The sequence below is a fragment of the Aquarana catesbeiana genome, linkage group LG07 (genome assembly GCF_042186555.1).
Source record: "Aquarana catesbeiana isolate 2022-GZ linkage group LG07, ASM4218655v1, whole genome shotgun sequence".
In the NCBI taxonomy this organism is placed as follows: Eukaryota; Metazoa; Chordata; class Amphibia; order Anura; family Ranidae; genus Aquarana; species Aquarana catesbeiana.
The window spans coordinates 283638827-283659855 of NC_133330.1; the positions used below are offsets into that span (position 1 = coordinate 283638827).

The 21029-nt window shown below is 41.8% G+C and overlaps 1 protein-coding gene across 4 annotated transcripts in view; it reads left to right on the top strand.

Moving 5' to 3' along the window:
- The window catches only part of COP1 (COP1 E3 ubiquitin ligase), a 333947-nt gene that overhangs the window by 112941 nt on the left and 199977 nt on the right, over nt 1-21029 (top strand). For 3 of the 4 annotated variants that reach the window (XM_073593408.1, XM_073593411.1, XM_073593412.1), the window contains 2 exons: nt 7981-8038; nt 18095-18209. In XM_073593408.1, the coding sequence (XP_073449509.1) occupies nt 7981-8038; nt 18095-18209 (173 nt within the window). The remainder of the gene's footprint in view (nt 1-7980; nt 8039-18094; nt 18210-21029) is intronic. The other variant, XM_073593409.1, reaches the window with a different exon arrangement.

A 21029-nucleotide genomic window follows, 5' to 3' on the forward strand; every position in this document is an offset into this window, starting at 1 on the left:
TTTCTCCACATGGACTATTCCTTTAACAATTCACATTTATTTTTTTATTTTTGTATTTATTACACACGGACTTATTTCTAAATATTTTTGCACTAATTATGATATATTATTGCACAGATTATATATGTATCCAATAAGGGGGCTTGAGTATTCCCCCAACTTTATATAGTGTGCTACACTATACATATTTATATATATTTGTTGTATTTTGATTTCTTAGGTGTGGCACTCCTTAGCCACACACCCACCAATTTGTTTAGCGCGAGTCACCAATTTTTCCCAATTCAAAAGCAAAACAAATAAAAAATGTCTGTCCCTTTTTTAAATAACGTGAAGCATTAGTGTGTAAATGATATATAATTGAGTTCATCTATATATCACGAAACCAGTCTGTGAAAAAAAATAAAAGTAAATTTAAAACTTCTAAAAAATAATGTGGATGTCTCCTTTTAAGCATAAATATCTGATTCTAGTCCACTTTTGCATTTGTCCACAATTATAATCAACACACCACACTCACCAGAAGATGTGGCTGCTTAAATTATAGGCAGCATATACGCATTTTAATATTTTCCTAAAAATGATGGATCACAGAATCTTGTTCTTAAAAGTGGTGCCTTTAAAAGATGGCAACCCTCTGGTGCTGGTATCGGTAAGGCCCTCACTTTCCGGGGCCAGCAGATATTTAGTGCTACTGTATAAAAGAAGTGCTCACCTCAGGAGCCAAAAATGCTCTTGTAGTGCAGTATTTATTTTAAAAATTGGGCTCAACAAACCAATATAAAAAGCAAGTATCAAAACTCAAAAAGATGTCTGCCACATGTAAAGCCATGTGGCAGCAAGACTTCAGCACTCTTTAGCTCCATCCAACATGTTTCACAACTTTTTGACCCCTGAGGATGCGCTAGAGCGTGAAATGTGTTGGATGAAGCTAAAGAGTGCTGAAGTCTTGATGTATTCGATACTCGCTTTTTATATTGCTTTGTTGACCCCAGACTCATGTTATTGTATAAGCTGATGGTTTAGGTCTAATGTACTGTAAAGATTATAAGGTACGCATATACAGTTTTGTTTTTGGTGATTTTATTGCTTGTGTATATTAAATTATATATCAGTAGGCTTTCAGCAGCACAGCTTTATTTTGTCCTCACCAATCTCCCATTAATTAGTGATTCCACTACCTCTGTGGGTGCAGAGAACTCACCAGAACAATATTACCGCTATATTTCAAGAAGGTCATAAGAGCATACGACTCATCAAATTTTCTTTAATTTAATCCACTGATTTCTATAAATCCTTCTTTATTAACAGAGCTGTATCCACAGTACAAAAAATCCACTTCGGCTTTTTATATTTTCTTATTCAGATTATCACATTCATATGCAACGCTAAAAAAAATAGAACCCAACGTAGTGTAAAATCAAAAAACATGTCTTTAAAAAATAGAATTTCAAGAAACACACATGTAACAGCGCTTACGATCGCACTGGTTTAAAATGCAGAGGGAATATTACATCAGGTTCTATCTTTTTCATTAAGGAAGTCACTGGGGGTGGAGGCGCTTACCCCACAAAATGAAGCCTAAGTTTTTCTCTTATGGCTACTACTATGTCTCAGAGAAACCGTTCCTTTCTCTTATCTCAGGCGTCTACGTCCAAATCAAGGCCTTTTGTCACAAGCCCTGGACTTTTAAGTCCACCAAGCCTGCCCAGAAGCCCTCCTAATGAAAAACAGGCGTGTAGGGGATGTCTGTTGGTCTTAGTTCCAAACTGGATCTGGGACAATCCTCACATCTGGCGTACCTGGGTATAATCTCAGACACAGCCCAAGATAGAATTTTCCATCCCCAAAAGCAGATTGCTTCCTTAACCACTTCAGCCCCGGAAGGATTTACCCCCTTCCTGACCAGAGCACTTTATGCGATTCGGCACTGCGTCGCTTTAACTGACAATTGCGCAGTCGTGTGGTATTTGATCACCTCTGCGATTTTTCTTTTTTGCGCTATAAACAAAATAAGAGCGACAATTTTGAAAAAAAATGCATTATTTTTTACTTTTTGCTATAATAAATATCCCCAAAAAATATATTAAACATTTTTTTTCCTCAGTTTAGGCCGATACGTAGTCTTCTACATATTTTTGGTAAAAAAAATCACAGTAAGCATTTATTGATTGGTTTGCGCAAAAGTTATAGCGTTTACAAAATAGGGGATAGTTTTATGGCATTTTTATTAATTTTTTTTTTTACTAGTTTTGGCGGTGATCAGCGATTTTTATTGTGACTGCAACATTATGGCGGACACATCGGACATTTTTTACACATTTTTGGGACCATTGTCATTTATACAGCAATCCGTGCTATAAAAATGCACTGATTCCTGTGTAAATGACACTGGCAGTGAAGGGGTTAACTACTAGGGGGCAGGGAGGGGTTAAGTGTGTCCTAGGGGAGTGATTCTAACTGTCAGGGGGATGGGCTGTGTGTGTGATGTCACTGATCTCTGCTTCCGATGACAGGGAGCAGAGATCGAGTGACACTGTCACTAGGCAGAACGGGGAGATGCTGTTTACAACGGCATCTCCCCGTTTGTCCTCTCTGTGAGGCGATCGCGGGTATGCCCGCGGCGATCGAGTTCGCGGGACCCGCGACCCGACTCACGGAGATCGCAGCAGGCGCACACGGCGGCAAATTCAGAGTAACGTACGGGTACGTTACTTTGCGCAGCCCTGCCATTCTGTCAACGTAAATGTACAGGAGCCGTTCGGAAACCGGTTTTAAAGGGGAGCTCCAGTAATTTTTGGAAAAATTAAGTCAACAGTTACATAAATTTGTAGACTTGGGGTTAATGTGTAAGTCCTACCTAAAACTAAAATCCCTGCATCTACTGGCCACCATGATCTGACACTAACCTATCTAGCCCTGTAAAGAACCACTGGGGGACCCCAGAAGAGGAGGATCTGGGCCGATCAAAACCCTTGCACAGAGGAGGTAAGTATATAACATGTTTGTTATTTAAAAAAAAGACCCTTTAACAACCCCTTTTAACTAAAGATGCTGTTTCACCACGGAGTCCCCCTGCACGTGCAGCATGGCCAGATGATCAGATACTTGCATGGTTGCAAGCTCTGGTGTGAGTCTAACCCTACAAGTTCTAGCTAGGGTATAAAGGTCTTGTATGTAGGAAATGGTCAAGCCCACCTTCAGAGCAAAATTACCTTCTAAGAAAAATGGCAAATTCCTAAAGGAGAGGTGGCTGGCTTGTCCATATAGGCAGTTCACATTCCAATAAGATGAGTCATCCAAGGTAGCCAGAATAATCAGCATATTAGAGGCTGTTCTAGATATTTATGAGGCCAACCTTAATAAGGAATATGAAATATTTCCCTATTACGCCAGGGCTATCACTAGTGTAACATTTTAATCTCTTATGGTTAAAGACTGTTGTCACTTAAATTATCATTTTTTTTTTTTTTACACTCCTGTCCACTTTGAGAGATGCTGTCCTCTATAAATTTTATAGTCTCATCCCCTCTTTAGTAGAGCATTGCATTCCTTGAGTTGCAAGGACAAATGGAGTCATAAACATACAAAACATCTAAGGTTATACGTTCTATTACACAACACTCCTACCAGGAAAAATATGATTTCTATAATAAAGTAGATCGCAAATGTAATTGTCTGAAAATTCTAATTTGAACCCATGCAATAACATGTTCTGTCCCTGGTCACCTTGTCTGTGGATCGTTGATATCAATATTACCCTGTAATCTAGCTGGATACGTTCACTTAGAGGTTCTTCACCCTAGAGAAAAAAATGCAAGTGAGCAGCTCAATTTTAGTAAAAGGACACTCCACTATTTAAAGATCCAGCGCTGTCCTCACCTGGTCCGTTTCTTTGTTGGTCTTCGTCAGCTGGCATCTTTAGAGAGGAAAGCTGGCTGTGACTCCTTGTAGCTTCACAGACTGCTTTCTACCATACATGTGCGAGAAGCACTACGCTTTATGAATGGTCCAGCAGCCTTCTGGGACCTGTGATGTGTCCCAGAAAGTGATGGGTAAAGAGAGGGGGGACCAAACTTCTGCTTGGATCTGTCAGAGTGCTAAATATACAACTGGGCCAAATAGGCAATATGTGTAATAAATGAACATTTAACAAATGAACACATAAAGAAAAAAGTCCATTAGTGTATAGTGAATTGTAGATAAGTCCACAGACACTAGGGGTTCATGAGCATATGCAGTGTCACACCTGCGCATGAGGTAGAAGCCGGAGCAAGCTATGTGTGTGTGAGGAGACACTTTGCACACAGATCTTCCAAAATTCCAAATTAAAACTGCAAACGATAAGAATAAATACCCTTACCAGAAAGGATGGACACAGACACCGTATGGTGGAGTGTCATAAGGGCATGAGGGATCCAACGATCCCAGGAATGTCTGGCTGGAGAAGTCCTGGCGGGGAGTCCCATCCGGGGCGACAATCGCTGTTCGATGGTGTGTAGGTCTGCGGCCACTCGGGATGTCTCTCAGATGGAATAAAAGTGCAGAGAAAAATGGCTGAGGCTCAGCGAGGTCCCATTCATGGAAGGAGGAGGGAACAAAAAGATCTCCACATAGGGCATGAATCCGTAAAAAAAGGCTTTTATTAAAAAGCTAGAAAGTGCTAAGTGGCGCACTACAAAGGGTAAAACATCCCAGTAGAAGGACGAAGGTCCGAAACATGTCGGGTTGCTAAAGCCTAGAGATGCTCTGATACCACGCGATTTTAATATATTCTTTTTGTGATCACGTTTTACCCTTTGTAGTGCGCCACTTAGCACTTTCTAGCTTTTTAATAAAAGCCATTTTTTACGGATTCATGCCCTATGTGGAGATCTTTTTGTTCCCTCCTCCTTCCATGAATGGGACCTCGCTGAGCCTCAGCCATTTTTCTCTGCACTTTTATTCCATCTGAGAGAGACATCCTGAGTGGCCACAGACCTACACACCACCGAACAGCGATTGTCGCCCCGGATGGGACTCCCCGCCAGGACTTCTCCAGCCAGACATTCCTGAGATCGTTGGATCCCTCGTGCCCGTATGACACTCCACCATACGGTGTCTGTGTCCATCCTTTCTGGTAAGGGTATTTATTCTTATCGTTTGCAGTTTTGATTTGGAATTTTGGGAGATCTGTGTGCAAAGTGTCTCCTCACACACACACATAGCTTGCTCCAGCTTCTACCTCATGCGCAGGTGTGACACTGCATATGCTCATGAACCCCTAGTGTCTGTGGACTTATCTACGATTCACTATACACTAATGAACTTTTTTCTTTATGTGTTCATTTGTTAAATGTTCATTTATTACACATATTGCCTATTTGGCCCAGTTGTATATTTAGCACTCTGTCACATCTACATGTTCAAGATATATATGCACATTTTCTAGCGCTGCATGTGTTCTGTATTTTTTTTATTTCTACACGGTTTACCACACTGTTACATGCTGGCAGCTATCACCCGTACTACTTTTTTGTAATAGCGCAATTATTTATTGGTTTCATTTGTGTTCTGCTTTGATCGCCTAGGCATAGGGGGACACTGATGACTATAACATTTTTTACCTTTATGCAAGGAATGCATCAAAGTGGATGTAAACCTGATTCATGAAACTTGACCTAGGCACATACAGTATCTCAGAAAAGTGAATACACCTTTCGCATTTTTGAAAATATTTTGTTATATCTTTTCATGTGACAACACTGAAGAAATGACACACTGCTACAATACAGAGTAGTGAGTGTACAGCTTGTATAACAGTGTAAATTTGCTGTCCCCCAAAATAACTAAACACACAGCCATTAATGTCTAAACTGCTGGCAACAAAAGTGAGTACACCCCTAAGTGAGAATGTCCAAATTGGGCCCAAAGTGTCAATATTTTGTGAGGCCACCATTCTTTTCCAGCACTGCCTTAACCCTCTTGGGCATGGAGTTCACCAGAACTTCACAGTTTGCCACTGGAGTCCTCGTCCACTCCTCCATGATGACGACATGGAGCTGGTGGATGTTGGAGACCTTACGCTCTTCCACCTTCCCTTTTGAGAATGCCCCACAGATGCTCAATAGGGTTTAGGTCTGGAGACATGCTTGGCCAGTCCATCACTTTTACCCTCAGCTTCTTTAGCAAGGCAGTGGTAGTCCTGTGGCCCGTCTCCGAAGGGAGGGGCTCATGCTCTCCTTCAGTGTATCACAGTACATGTTGGCATTCATGGTTCCCTCAATGAACTGTAGCTCCCCAGTCCTGGCAGCACTTATGCAGCCCCAGACCATGACACTCCCACCACCATGCTTGACTGTAGGCAAAACACACTTGTCTTTGTAGTCCTCACCTGGTTGACTCCACACACGCTTGACACCATCTGAACCAAATAAGTTTATCTTGGTCTCATCGGACCACAGAACATGCTTACAGTAATCCATGTCCTTAGTCTGCTTGTCTTCAGCAAACTGTTTTACGGGCTATCTTGTGCATCATCTTTAGAAGAGGCTTCCTCCTGGGATGATAGCCATGCAGACCAATTTGATGCAGTGTACGGCATATGGTCTGAGCAATGACAGGCTGACCACCCCTTCAACCTCTGCAGCAATGCTGGCAGCACTCGTACGTCTATTTCCCAAAGACCACCTCTGGATATGACGCTGAGCACATGCACTCAACTTCTTTGGTCGACCATGGCGAGGCCTGTTCTGAGTGGAACATGCCCTGTTAAACCGCTGTATGGTCTTGGCCACCGTGCTGCAGTTCAGTTTCAGGGTCTTGGCAAACTTCTTATAGCCTAGGCCATCTTTATGTAGCGCAACAATTTGTTTTTTTTTTTTTAGATCCTCAGTGAGTTCTTTGCCATGAGGTGCCATGTTGATCTTCCAGGGACCAGTATGAGAGAATGAGAGCGATAATACACCTGCTCCCCATTCACACCTGAGACCTTTTTAACACCGAGTCGCATGACACCGGGGAGGGAAAATGGCTAATTGGGCCCAATTTGGACATTTTCTCTTAAGGATGTACTCACTTTTGTTGTCAGCGGTTTAGACATTAATGGCTGTGTGTTGAGTTATTTTGAGGGGACAGCAAATTTACACTGTTGTACAAGCTGTACACTCACTACTTTACATTGTAGCAAAGTGTAATTTCTTCAGTGTTGTATGAAAAGATATAATAAAATATTTACAAAAATGTGAGGGGTGTACTCACTTTTGTGAGATACTGTATATTTGCAGTGTTTTCTTATCTCTTTCCAAAAAGCCCTAAGTCCCCTGTCTTTATGCTGCTCCGTTCTTCTGTTATCAGCATGATAACTTCTGACACGCTCTCCAACAACCAAGGTAAAACCAACCTGAAATTTGTGGGGGTGGTTGCTATAAATAGATTAGCAGAGAGCATGTCTATTCACAGCACATTTTTTTTCTGTGCCAATGTGGAGTGGAGGTGTGTGCCTGTCCTTCAATCATCTGTCTCCTAGTGTAAGCCAAGACTACGCTCCCAGTGCTGAACAGGATGAAAAAATCTCTCTCACGAAGTGCACTTTCTAAATAATATAGCAAGCTCAAGACAACAGATATACATGTAAAACTTATTTAGGAAGATTATTTTCATCCTTCTGTATCATCTGAGGCTGTTCGCTTCACTGGGTATATGTGAAGGTTTACATCCACTTTAAGGTACAAAAGCATTTAAGCTTTATAACCACTGTAAAAGCGTAATCTGTGAAATGTTATTTTTTTACTTCCGTTGGTGAGTTATCTATCTTAGTGTGGTACAGTGACACATTGTCATCTGTGACTGTATCTGTCATTTGTCTGTTTTCCTGCTTGTTCCACTTTTTTTTTGGTCTCTTTCAGGTCATTAAGTTTAATTCCAAAGCGCTAGATTTAATTTAGATTGCATAAATAACTCTTCCATTTTTTTTTTTTTTTTTCTTTCTTTGCCTGACAGTAGCATAATTGACTCGACAGAGTACAACCCACCACCCGGATTTAGTGGAAACTCTCAGGTGAGTTTTTTGGTTTTTTTAATATTTTTTTTTTTCCATCTGCTGTCATAGTCATCTTTAAAAAAAATGACTAAATACTGCTTGCTTTTGACCCTATAACAACCACAATGCAGCTGCTAAAATACACTTTCATTAAAAAGAAAGGCATAACATTTCTGGGGGGGGGGGCATAGTTCTAACAGTCACCTACATATAGCAGTTCAGAAATATAGAACTTGTGTGACTGGACTTTTGTTATATAATCTCAAAGCTGGTGATGGGAGACCCAGGCACAGAGTCTTTTTAAATGATTCACACTGGTCTTTAAACAGACCTGTTCTCAAATTAGAAGGGTTTAAATACTTTACTCTCCTGGAGAAAATTCTGCTATAGTTTCTCTTCTGTGCTGGCTCCTGTGTCGAGGCTTAGGTACTTGATCACTTAATCTCTAGTCAAGGGAAAGATCAGTCGTTCTGAACTCTGATCCTCCACTTCAGTATTGGTACCTGACCAAGTGCATCACATGTGGCCAGGACCAAAGGAAACCTGCAGCACCATATTCTTTCGGGAGAGGTTTTTTCATATATTACTACTATTAACCACTTTAGTACTGCGCTATAGCTAAAAGACGGCTACAGCATGGTACTATAGTTCTGGGAGGGCGTCCATAGATGTCCTCCCAAGAACCTCGTCTCCCCCCCCACAGCTTATCACCGATCCTGGTAAAGGGCCAATCACAGCGGCCCTTTACCCATGTGATTAGCTGTGTCCAATCAAAGCTGATCACTTTTTTTTCTTTTCAACATTTTTCGGTCTCTTTTCGTTTGTTTAGCAAAAAATAAACCCAGTGGTGATTAAATACCACCAAAAGAAAGCTCTGTCACAAAAAATGATAAAAATTTCATATGGGTACAGTTTTTTTGCATGACTCTGCAATTGTCATTCAAAGTGTAACAGTGCTGAAAACAGAAAATTGGTCTGGGCAAGAAAGGGCTGAAAGTGGCCGATGTTGTATCAGTTCATCTATTGTAGTAAGACTTTGACTATAACGTTTGAGAAAAAAAAAAATCTAGAGCATGTTTAGTGCAAATGTGCAATTCTAGTAAAACACCATGGTTGGAGAGAATGCCCTTAGGGCCCATGGGTTACGCACCCTGGATCTATAAGCTGACTAAAATCTGCCTAGTTAGATGCATGTTAGAGTTCTCTTGTTGAGGTACAGTACATCACTGTCCTATTCCTGAGATTGCTAAATTAAACTCCAACCTGGTGGAGTCCTTATTTATTTTAATAAGCTTGCATTGGTTGGTTGCATTTTTTTTAAATGTCTGCAGGTGGCGATGTTTTCTGTATAAAGTGCACAATTCACGAAGCTAAAAATTCGGATTTAGTTCAGATTTGAAGCGTTATATTAAAAAAAAAAAAAATAGGATTTTTATACTAGCTTACCTGTAAAATCCTGTTCTTTGAAGTACATCACGGGACACAGAGGTCATCACCTGAAGGTGGCCTATAACCCACATAGTAATTACTATGGCTCTGTGTCCCGTGATGTATGATTAAGAAAATGTATTTTTTTTTCGCTTTTGTCATTATGATTGCCACATTTTCTTTGTTTAACCACTTCAATACAGGGCATTTTCACCACCTTCCTGCCCAGGCCAATTTTCAGTTTTCAGCTCTAACATTTTAAATGACAACATGCAACACTGTACCCATATGAAATTTTTATAATTTTTTTTCCCCCACAAATAGTGCTTTCTTTTGGTGGTATTTGATCACCTCTGCGTTTTTTATTTTTTGTGCTATAAACAAAAGAAGAGCGACAAGTTTGACAAAAACAATTTTTTTTACTTTTTGCTGTAATAAATATCCCATTAAAAAAAAAAAATTCTCATTTTAGACCGATATGTATTCTTCTACATATTTTTGGTAAAAAAAATTGCAATAAGCGTATATTGATTGGTTTGCGCAAAAGTTATAGCACCTACTAAAATAGGGGATAGATTTATGGCATTTTTATTATTATTATTATTATTATTTTTTTTTGCTAGTAATGGCAGTGATCTGCGGCAGACGTATCAAACACTTTTGACACTATTTTGGGACCATTCACGTTTACACAGCAATCAATGCTATAAAAATGCACTGATTACTGTATAAATGTCACTGGCAGGGAAGGAGTTAATACTAGGGGGGCGATCAAGGGGTTAAATGTGTTACCTAGGGAGTGACTCTAACTGTTGGGGGAGGGGACTGACTTGGGGAGGAGACCGATCGGTGTCCATACTTGGTATGAACACACAATCTGTCTCCTCTCCCCTGGCAATCCCCTGACAGGACGTGGATCTGTGTGTTTACACACACAGATCCACGGTCCTGCTCTGTAACGAGCGATCGTGAGTGCCCGGCGGTCATCGCGGCTGCCGGACACTCGCGTCGGGTCCGCAGTGGCGCTCGCACCCCCAATACCGGCGAGAAGCCGAGGACTTCATATGGGGAGATCCCATCTGCAGACGTCATATGTCTGTTGGCAGGTAGGGAAGTGGTTAAAATGTGTTATTTTTAAAGACTATGCATTTTCTTTTCCCCCAGACAAACAATTGCATACATTTCGGTAATTCTATGTTCTCTATTGCTAAATGTATAACTCCAGCCGAAACTTTTTTTTTTTTTTTTGTGGGCGTTAGAGCCTCAGTCAGGTTTCTGTTCTGTTTCTGAGTATTGCTTCTTATTCCTTTCCTCCCCTCACTTACAGTGCATCCGGAAAGTTTTCTCAACGCTTCACTTTTTCCACATTTTGTTATCTTACAGCCTTATTCCAAAATTGATACAGTATTTTCCTCAAAATTCTACAAACAATACCCCATAATGACAAAATGAAAGAAGTTTATTTGGAATCTTTGCAAATTTATTCAAAATGAAAAAAAATCACATGTACTTAAGTATTCTCAGCCTTTGCCATGACACTTAAAATTGAGCTCAGGTGCATCCTGTTTTCACTGATCACCCTTGAGGGCGGGGTCACACTGGTACGACAAGACAGTCGTATGACTTGAAGTCTGAAATCCATCCTACTTCAATGAACGGGGATCCGATCTTGATTCCCCCCCACTACCCCAAAGCACCTTGTCCCCATGTTGATGAGGACAAGGGCCTCTTTCCGACAACCCTGGTCGGTGGTTGTCGGGGTCTGCGGGCGAGGGGCTTATCCGAATCTGGAAGCCCCCTTTAACAAGGGGGTCCCCAGATCCTGTCCCCCCACCCTATGTGAATGAGTATGGGGTAAGTTGTACCCCTACCATTTCACCTAAAAAAAAAAAGTGTCAAAAATAAAAACAGTACACAGGTTTTTGACAAAGTAATCAGTTTTGGCGTTTATTCCGAGCTCTTCTCCCTCTGCCAGTTCTTCTCCCCTCTCTGCTGTCTTCTGCCGGGTCTCCACTCTCCGTTGATGTCTTCTGATTCTGCCGGGTCACTCTCTCCCGCTCTGCTAGGTCCGCGGTGTGCCATTACTTATATAGGCATGGGGCGGGGCCTCCGGATAACGTCATACCTATATAAGTAATGGCACACCGTGGACCTAGCATTAGAGCGGGGGAGAGCGTTAAGAGAGGATCAAAGGAAGAACAGCGGGAGAAGACAGCGCAGAGAGGAGATCCGGCAGAGGCAGAAGACTTCAGCGGAGAGAGGAGACCCGGCAGAAGAGGTAGAAGAACAGGAGAGGGGAGAAGACCTCTCCGGAGGAGGGAGAAGAAATCTGAAGAGACGCTGGAGCTGATTTCATAGGTTGGACTTGATGGACTTTTTGATGGACTCTTTTTTCAACCTCACCTACTATGTAACAATGATTTAATAAATTACTTTGTCAAAAATCTGTGTACTGTTTTTATTTTTGACACTTTTTTTTTTAGGTGAATGGGTAGGGATTCCGATAAGCCGCCCCCCCGACAACCACCGGCCAGGATTGCTGGGAAGAATCCCTTGTACTCATCAACATGGGGACAAGGTGCTTTGGGGTGGGTGGCGCAGGGCCCCCTCCTGCCCCAAAGCACCCACACCCCCATGTCGAGGGCATGTGGCCTGGTATGGTTCGGGGGGAGGGGGGCGCAGGGCTCCCACCTGCCCCAAAGCACCCACACCCCCATGTTGAGGGCATGTGGCCTGGTATGGTTTGGGGGGAGGGGGGCGCAGGGCTCCCACCTGCCCCAAAGCACCCACGCCCCCATGTTGAGGGCATGTGGCCTGGTATGGGGGGGGGGGGGCCCGCTCGCTCGTTCCTACCCCATTTTGTGATCTGCCAGGCTGCATGCTCTTTGGCGTGGGGGTTCCCCTTAAAATCCATACCAGACCGAAGGGCCTGGTATGGTCTTTGAGAGGAACCCCATGCCATTTTCTTAAATTTGGCATGGCGTTCCCCTTCAAGATTCTCAAAACTCAAGTTGAGTGCCAAAATCGGATCAGTTAAGACGATGATCTGACTTTGATCCGACTTCAATAATATTCAATGGGCTGAAGTAGGATCAAAGTAGGGCAGGAACCTTTTTCAAAGTCGGACCAACTTGTGTCAGACCAGTTAAGACGGCTCTCATAGGGTACCATTGATTTGCACACGTCATGCGACACGAGCTCCCAATGTCGGAGCGTTTGTTGTACAAGTGTGAACCCGGCCTGAGATGTTTCTACAACTTGATTGGAGTCCACATGTGGTAAATGTAGTTGATTGGACATGATTTGGAAAGGCATACACCTGTCTATATAAGGTCCCACAGATAATAGTGCATGTCAGAACACAAACCAAGCTATGAATTGTCTGTAGACCTCAGAGATGGAATTGTATTGAGGCACAGATCTGAGAAAGGGTACAGAAAAATTTCTGCAGCATCGAAGGTCCCGATGAGCACAGTGGCCTCCATCTGCAAATGGAAGAAGTTTGGAACCACCCGGACTCTTCCTTGAGCTCGACGCCCAGCCAAACTGAGCGATCAGGGCAGAAGGGCCTTAGTTAGGGAGGTGACCAAGAACCCCATAGTCACTCTGACCCAGCATTTCTCTGTAGAGAGAAGAGAACCTTCCAGAAGAATGACCATCTCTGCAGCACACCAACAATCAGGCCTGTATGGTAGTGGCCAGACAGAAGCCACGCCTCAGTAAAAGGCACATGACAGCCCGCTTGGAGTTTGCAAAAGGCACCTGAAGGCGATCTGGACCTCAGACAGGGGTGAAGGTTCATATTCCAACTGGACAGTGACCCTAAGCACCCAGCCAAGATGGCAATAGATTGGCTACAGGACAACTCTGAATGTCCTTGAGTGACCCAGCCAGGGCCCAGACTTGAACCTGACTGAACATCTCTGGAGACATCTGAAAATAGCTGTGCCACCAACGCTCCCCATCCAACCTGATGAAGCTTGAGAGGTCCTGCAAAAAAAAAAAACTGGTAGAAACTGCTCGAAAATAGGTGTGCCAAGCTTGAAGCATCAAACTCAAAAAGACTTAACTTTGAGGTAATTGGTGCCAAAGGTGCTTCAGCAAAGTATTGAGCAAAGGCTGTTTTGTTTATTTTTAATAAATTTGCAAAGATTTCAAACCAACTACTTTCACTTTGTCATTATGGGATATTGTTTGTCGAATTTTGGGGAAAATAATGGATTTAATTAATTTTGTAATATGGCTGTAACATAACAAAATGTGGAAAAAGTGAAGCACTGTGAATACTTTCTAGATGCATTGTACATCTAACAATTTAAAACACATTCCCTTCCTTCAATAATCTTGGCTAAGCTCGGATGGTTCATGTTTAACAGCCAGTCTGGTCTTGGCTTCAACTTTCAAACCACCAACTTTTCCTCTAATATTTCAGGCTTTTGATTGGTGGCATTTCTTAGAAATGTCTGCAGGTGGCGCTGCTGTTTTCTGCAAAAAGTTACAATTCACAAAGTTAAAAATTCAGATTTAGTTCAGACTTGAAGGGTTATGTTTATTATGTCATTATGTTTACCACATTTTCTTTGTTAAAATTTTCTATTAAAGACTATGCATCCTCCTGTCACTTAGGTGATGTCACTGAGACAAAACTTGAGTGCAAATACCTGCAGTGGGGACAGATGGGAGAAAAAAAAATAATAGAGGAGGTATTTCTTCTTGCGCTAAAACCTTAGGAAAACTACAGTGCCTTGCAAAAGTATTCACCCCCACCCCTTGGCTTTTTACCTATTTTGTTACATTACAGCCTTTAGTTCAATGTTTTTTTAATCTGAATTATATGTGATGGATCAGAACACAATAGTCTAAGTTGGTGAAGTAAAATTAAAAAAATATATACATAAAACTATTTTTCAGAAATAAAAAACTGATAATTGGCATGTGCGTATGTATTCACCCCCTTTGTTATGAAGCCCATAAAAAGCTCTGGTGCAACCAATCACCTTCAGAAGTCACATAATTAGTGAAATGATACTCACCCATGTGCAATCTAAGTGTCACATGATCTGTCATTACATATACACACCTTTTTGAAAGGCCCCAGAGGCTGCAACACCTAAGCAAGAGGCACCATAAATCAAACACTGCCATGAAGACCAAGGCACTCTCCAAACAAGGGACAATGTTGTTGAGAAGTACAAGTCAGGGTTAGATTATAAAAAAAAAATCCAAATCTTTGATGATCCCTAGGAGCACTATCAAATCTATCATAACCAAATGGAAAGAACATGACACAACAGCAAACCTGCCAAGAGACGACAAAACTCACAGACCGGGCAAGGAGGACATTAATCAGAGAGGCAGCACAGAGACCTAAAGTAACCCTGGAGGAGCTGCAGAGTTCCACAGCAGAGACTGGAGAGTATCACATTGGACAACAATAAGCCGTATGCTCCATGGAGTTGGACTTTATGGCAGAGTGGCCAGAAGAACGCCATTACTTTCAGCAAAAAACAAAATGGCATGTTTTTGAGTTTGCGAAAAGGCTTGTGGGAGACCCCCAAAATGTATGGAGGAAGGTGCTCTGGTCTAATGAGACTAAAATTGAATTTTATGGCCATGAAAGAAAACGCTATGTCTGGCACAAACCCAACACATCACATCACCCAAAAAAACACCATCCCCACAGTGAAACATGGTGGTAGCAGCATCATGCTGTGGGGATGTTTTTCAGCAGTCGGGACTGGGAAACTGGTCAGAGTTGAGGGAAAGATGGATGGTGCTAAATACAGGGATATTCTTGAGCAAAACCTGTACCACTCTGTGTGTGATTTGAGGCTAGAACGGAGGTTCACCTTCCAGCAGGACAATGACCCCAAACACACTGCTAAAGCAACACTTGAGTGGTTTAAGGGGAAACTTGTAAATGTGTTGGAATGGTCTAGTCAAAGCCCAGACCTCAATCCAATAGAAAATCTGTGGTCAGACTTACAGTTGCTGTTCATAAGCGCAAACCATCCAACTTGAAGGAGCTGGAGCAGTTTTGCAAGGAGGAATGGGCAAAAATCCCAGTGGTAAGATGTGGCAAGCTCATAGAGACTTATCCAAAGCGACTTGGAGCTGTGATAGCCGCAAAGGGTGTCTCTACAAAATATTGACTTTGAGGGGGGGTAAATAGTTATGCACATTGACTCTTTCTGTTATTTTGTCTTATTTGTTGTTTGCTTCACAAAAAAAAACATCTTCAAAGTTGTGGGCATGTTCTGTAAATTAAATGATGCAAATCCTCAAACAATCCATGTTCCAGGTTGTGAGGCAACAAAACACGAAAAATGCCAAGGGGGTGAATACTTTTGCAAGGCACTATGTTTTCTCTAGATTTCTACTCTCTGCAATACAAGCTGAGTGAACATATCCTGGAAGTTGAACTTGAAACGGTGAAACATCATCTGTGACTGTAAATTCAACCTAAAATGTGCACACTTATTAGTAAAATTCTCTCTGTTTCCAAGATCTAGAATGTTTTGATTTTTATTTCATTAGCTTACTACGGACTATAGAATGACATTTTGAAAGCATTTTCTGCTAATATATGAAACTAGGGCTAGGTGCTGTCACTGATTAGTTGATTGGAACACATGCCTACAAACACTTGTTGGTTGTTATAGGGTTCTGCACTTTGCATCTTTAACTACTTCAATACTGGGCACTTACACCCCCTTCCTGCCCAGGCCATTTTTCAGCTTTCAGTGCTGTCATACTTTGAATGACAATTGCGTGGCCATGCTACACTGTAACCATGTGAAATTTTTATCTTTTTCTTCACACAAATAGAGAATTCTTTTGGTGGTATTTAATCACTTCTGGGTTTAATTTTTTTTGTAAAAAAAAAAAAAAAAAAGACTGAACATTTTGGGAAAAATAAGTTTTTCTTAGTTTCTCTCAGTAAATTTTGTAAATAAGTAATTTTTCTCCTTCACTGATGAGGAGGCACGAATTTGCCGCACTTATGGGCACTGATGGGCACAGATAAGCAACGCGGATAGGCGGAACTGATGGGCATTGATGGGCAGCAGTGATAGCCAGCACTGACTGGCATTACTAATGGGTACTGATTGCTGGCACTGGTGGGCACTTTATTGTAATCAGGGCACTGATTATCAGTGCCCTGATTACATGCCTAGATGTTCTCTGTGAGGAGATGCCGCTGATCGGCTCTCCTCGCCTCACACTGTCAGTGTGAGGTAAGGAGAGCTGATTACCGGCATCTCCGTGTTTACATGTGACAGGCTGTGATTGGACACAGCCGATCACATGGTTAAAGAGCCACGGCTCTTTACAGAGATCGGGGTCTCTCCGTGTCCTAGCAACACGGCGTGGCCATGATCGCCATGTTGCGCTCCCCCGGGGTGGAGGAGAGCGGCTGTTCTGGGCGCCGTCATGTGACGTCCACCCAGAACAAGAGCCGCACCGGCCTGCCGTTATTTGACGATGGGCGGGCAGCAAGTGGTTAAATTTCTCTCTGTACTGCGTTAATGAGAACGTATAGATAGATGGATGGGGAAGGCAAATGTGCAAACATGTGTTTTTGTGTGTATATCTATAGAGATACTGTGTGTGTATGTGTGTGTGTGTGTGTGTATATATATATATATATATATATATATGTATGTATGTATATATGTATATATATATATATATATATATATATATATATATATATATATATATATATGTGTATGTATGTGTGTGTAGCAGAGAGCGGACGTCACCAATGTCAGTCCAGGCACCGCTGCTGAGAGCCAGAGATGGCTGCTCCTCCCCCTCCACAGCTCAGCGCTCCAGTGAGCAAGGAGGGAGAAGAGCTGAGAGCTGACAGTCTGCAACTCTCTGCTCACGGAGCTCTGAAAATCGATCGATCAACGGTGTTCGATTGCTCAGTGTAGAGGTGCCGGTGGACAGATGCAGCATTGGACCCATGCTGCATCTACTTAGGTAAGTATGAATGTGCAAAAAAAAAAAAATAATTCTTTTAATTCTTTAAGTAGTTACACTGACCTCATTTACAGACCGGAGTTCATCCCTTTGATCTTAAAGAACAAAATGTTACAATGTTTCTCTTTATTTCCCAGCACTGAGGAATGTTGATAAACATTTGCTGGCTTTTTTTTCTTTGACAGCTTTGAGCAGAGAAACGACTCTGCACTTGTTACATAGAATCGAGGAAATGCTAGATTTAGATCGTGAGGAGGTTGAATCAAGATCGCAATTTTTTTTTTAAAGATAATTGTGCAGCTCTAATATACACACACATTATGCTGGTACAGCCAGGAGTTTTAAAATGTGTCTAAACCCAGCCCGTTCCATTGTGTCTCTGAATACTGCTCGTTCACAGAGGCAGAGACCTGTATTTTCTGCATAACCAAGTTAATTTTTTTTTAATTGTGTTGTGCTAATGAAATGTGCCTATTTACTCTAATGGTTTATCATCTTTTGTGGAATTGCACTGCCAGGCCTTGCCAACCATTAAAACTTACAGTATTGCTTGGCATTGTACTACCATTTCCTTTTACAACCATATGGAACCTAATTTTGCTTGCCATTATTGTCTTTATAGTGCTGTCCTATTTTTTATTTGTTCTCCCTGTGCAGACAAAGAAGCAACCTTGGTACAACAGCACGTTGGCATCACGGCGGAAACGTCTTACCGCTCATTTTGAAGATTTGGAGCAATGCTACTTTTCTACCAGGATGGCCCGAGTATCAGGTATGTACAACTTAGACTGCGCACTCCACTTGTGAATACATTTTTTTTTTTTTTATCTGGTTATTGTACAGAATTTGACACAACCTACCAAAAACATTTTTATGCAGCTAGTCAAGCCTATGCCCTTTTCTCATATCGATCTCTCCCAAACGAGATGCTTAAATCAGGATTATCATTTGAAATTAATTTTGGCAGAACAGAAATTCAGTAAAGTACTTTTACGGTTTATGTGCTGTGGTCTGTCATCCAAATTCTTTGGATTTAATTTTTAACAGCAATTGTCTTTTCTGTTCCTTTTTGAGTGAGGGCTTTTTATGCCTATATCAGCATTGTGAACTCTATCATTTTTATGGTTTCTGTAATCCTTATTCTAGCTGAAGTGTTTCAGTTTTGTGAGCTGCATTTTTTTCAAGCTTTCCTCGATATATTGGAGACTCCGCAATAAGAAACTATAGCCTTTTTATTTATTTTTTTTATAGATATACAAGGAAGTGATCAACCTAAAATAAATATGCTTATGATTTAAAATGTATTATTATACAGGATTTTATATAGCACCAACAGTTTGCGCAGTGCTTAACAATATAAAAGGAGACAATTCCGCATCGATACAAGAGGGTTAGCAGGGCCCAGCCCTTGAAAGCTTACAATCTAGTAGGGAGGGGCAAGTGGAACAAAGGTTATAATTTTGTGTTATGCGTTGATGGGAGAAATAAGAGATGAGTTTTCAGCGATTGCCTTAAGTGGGCAGAGTAGGAGTTAGCCGGACAGATTAGGGTAGTGAGTTCCAGAGGATTAGAGAGGCTTTGGAGAAGACTTGGAGGCAAGCCTGGGAGGAGGAAAGGAGACCAGGGAGCTAGAGAGCAGGAAGTCTTGGGAGGAGTGAAGAGGACAGTTTGGGTGATGAGCTTTATGTAACTCGGGGCAGAGTTGTTAATGGCTTTGTATGTATGATAGTATTTTGAATGGTGTTGTGCAATTGGAAGCCAATGGATGCATTGGCAGAGTGGGGTGGTAAAACTGCGTGGTTGGTAAGGTGGATGAGTCTAGCAGCGGCATTCATAGTAGACTAAAGGGGGATCGCCTGCGTACAGGTAGTAATATGAGAAGGAATTTGCAATAGTCAAGGTGAGAGATAACAAGGGAATTATGAATGAGTTGCTTAGTGGTTTCATCAGGTAAAAAAAAAAACTAATTTTGGCAGTGTCAATCGATGTGCAGTCTACACTATTTTGACAGTGATTTGAAATTGGGGCTGTAAGGACAGGTCAGAGTCCAGGATTACACCTAGCACCCTGGCCTGAGGGTAAGGACTGATCGTTGTATTATTGAGCTTGAGGAAATATGGGGAAGTGGGCACACGTGGGGGGAATAATATGAGCCCAGTTTTAGAGAGATTGAGTTTAAGGAAGTGATGTGACATCCATACAGATATAGCCGTTAACCAGACTGCCCGCCGCCGCAGTTTTACGTCTGTGCTTTGGAGAGGAGTATCGCTGTTATGGCAGCAGCTAGCTGCCATAACCCCGGTATCTTCAGCGGGCGGTCCGTTTTCAGATAAAAGTGGCCTCTGCGGCGGATTTGCCGCAAGATCACTTTTATCAGGGGCGGAAGAGAGACCCCCTCCTGCCAAGCTCCGGTGCCCTCTGCCGCTACCGATGGCTCCGGTAAGTGGCAGAGGGCACCGAAGCGTGGAGTGCCCCTCTCCCGCCCCTGATAAAGGTAATCTTGCGGCGATCGATCCTTCTCCTGTCTTGACATGGAGATGAGTGAGGGAAAGATGGCCCCAACTTGTCTCCATATCATTGCAGGACAGAAGCGATATCATCCACCCATAGCTCTTGAAGGGCCTTTTTTTTTTTTCATTTTATTGTAAATGAGATCTGAGGTCTTTTTGACCCCTGATCTCATATTTGAGGTCCTGTCATGCTTTTTTTCTATTAAAAGGGATATTTACATTCCTTGTAATAAGAATAAAATGTCACAATTTTATAACATAACATTTTTTTTTAAATGCGCCCTGTATATTTGTGTAACAAATTTACACAGGCAAACATTAGATCTTCAATAAAACAGTGCCTGTGGGTAAAGGTGATATACTTTACTTTAACCACTTCAGCCCCGGAAGGTTTTAACCACTTCCAGGACATTTTTTGCGATACGGCACTGCATTGCTTTAACTGACAATTGCGCGGTCTTGCGACACTGCACCCTTTTTTTCCCTACAAATAGAGCTTTCTTTTGGTGGTATTTGATCACTTCTGCGGTTTCTATTTTTTGCACTATAAACAAAAAAATAGCAACAATTTTGAATAAAAAAAAATATTCCTTTCTGCTATAAAAAAAATGTAAAAATCAAATTTCTTCATCAGTTTAGGCCAATATGTATTCTGCTACATATTTTTGGCAAAAAAAATCCCAATAAGCGCTTATTAATTGGTTTGCGCAAAAGTTATTGCGTCTACAAACTATGGGTTAGATTTATGTCATTATTTTTATTTTATTTTTTACTGGTAATGGCGATCAGTGATTTTTTTTTTAGTGGGACTGCAACTGTGGCGGACAAATCTGACCCTAAGTGACACTTTTTGGGGACCAGTGACACCAATACAGTGATAAGTGCTAAAAAAAATGCACTGATCACTGTATAAATGACACTAGCAGGGAAAGGGTTAACACTAGGGGGCGATCAAGTGGTTAAGTGTGTCCTAGGGGGTTGCTTTCTAACTGGGGGGGGAGGAGGAGTGTTAAACTGGAGGAAAACAGAGATAGTGTTTCAGCTTGGATGAAACAGAATATCTTGCTTTTCCTCAATGACAG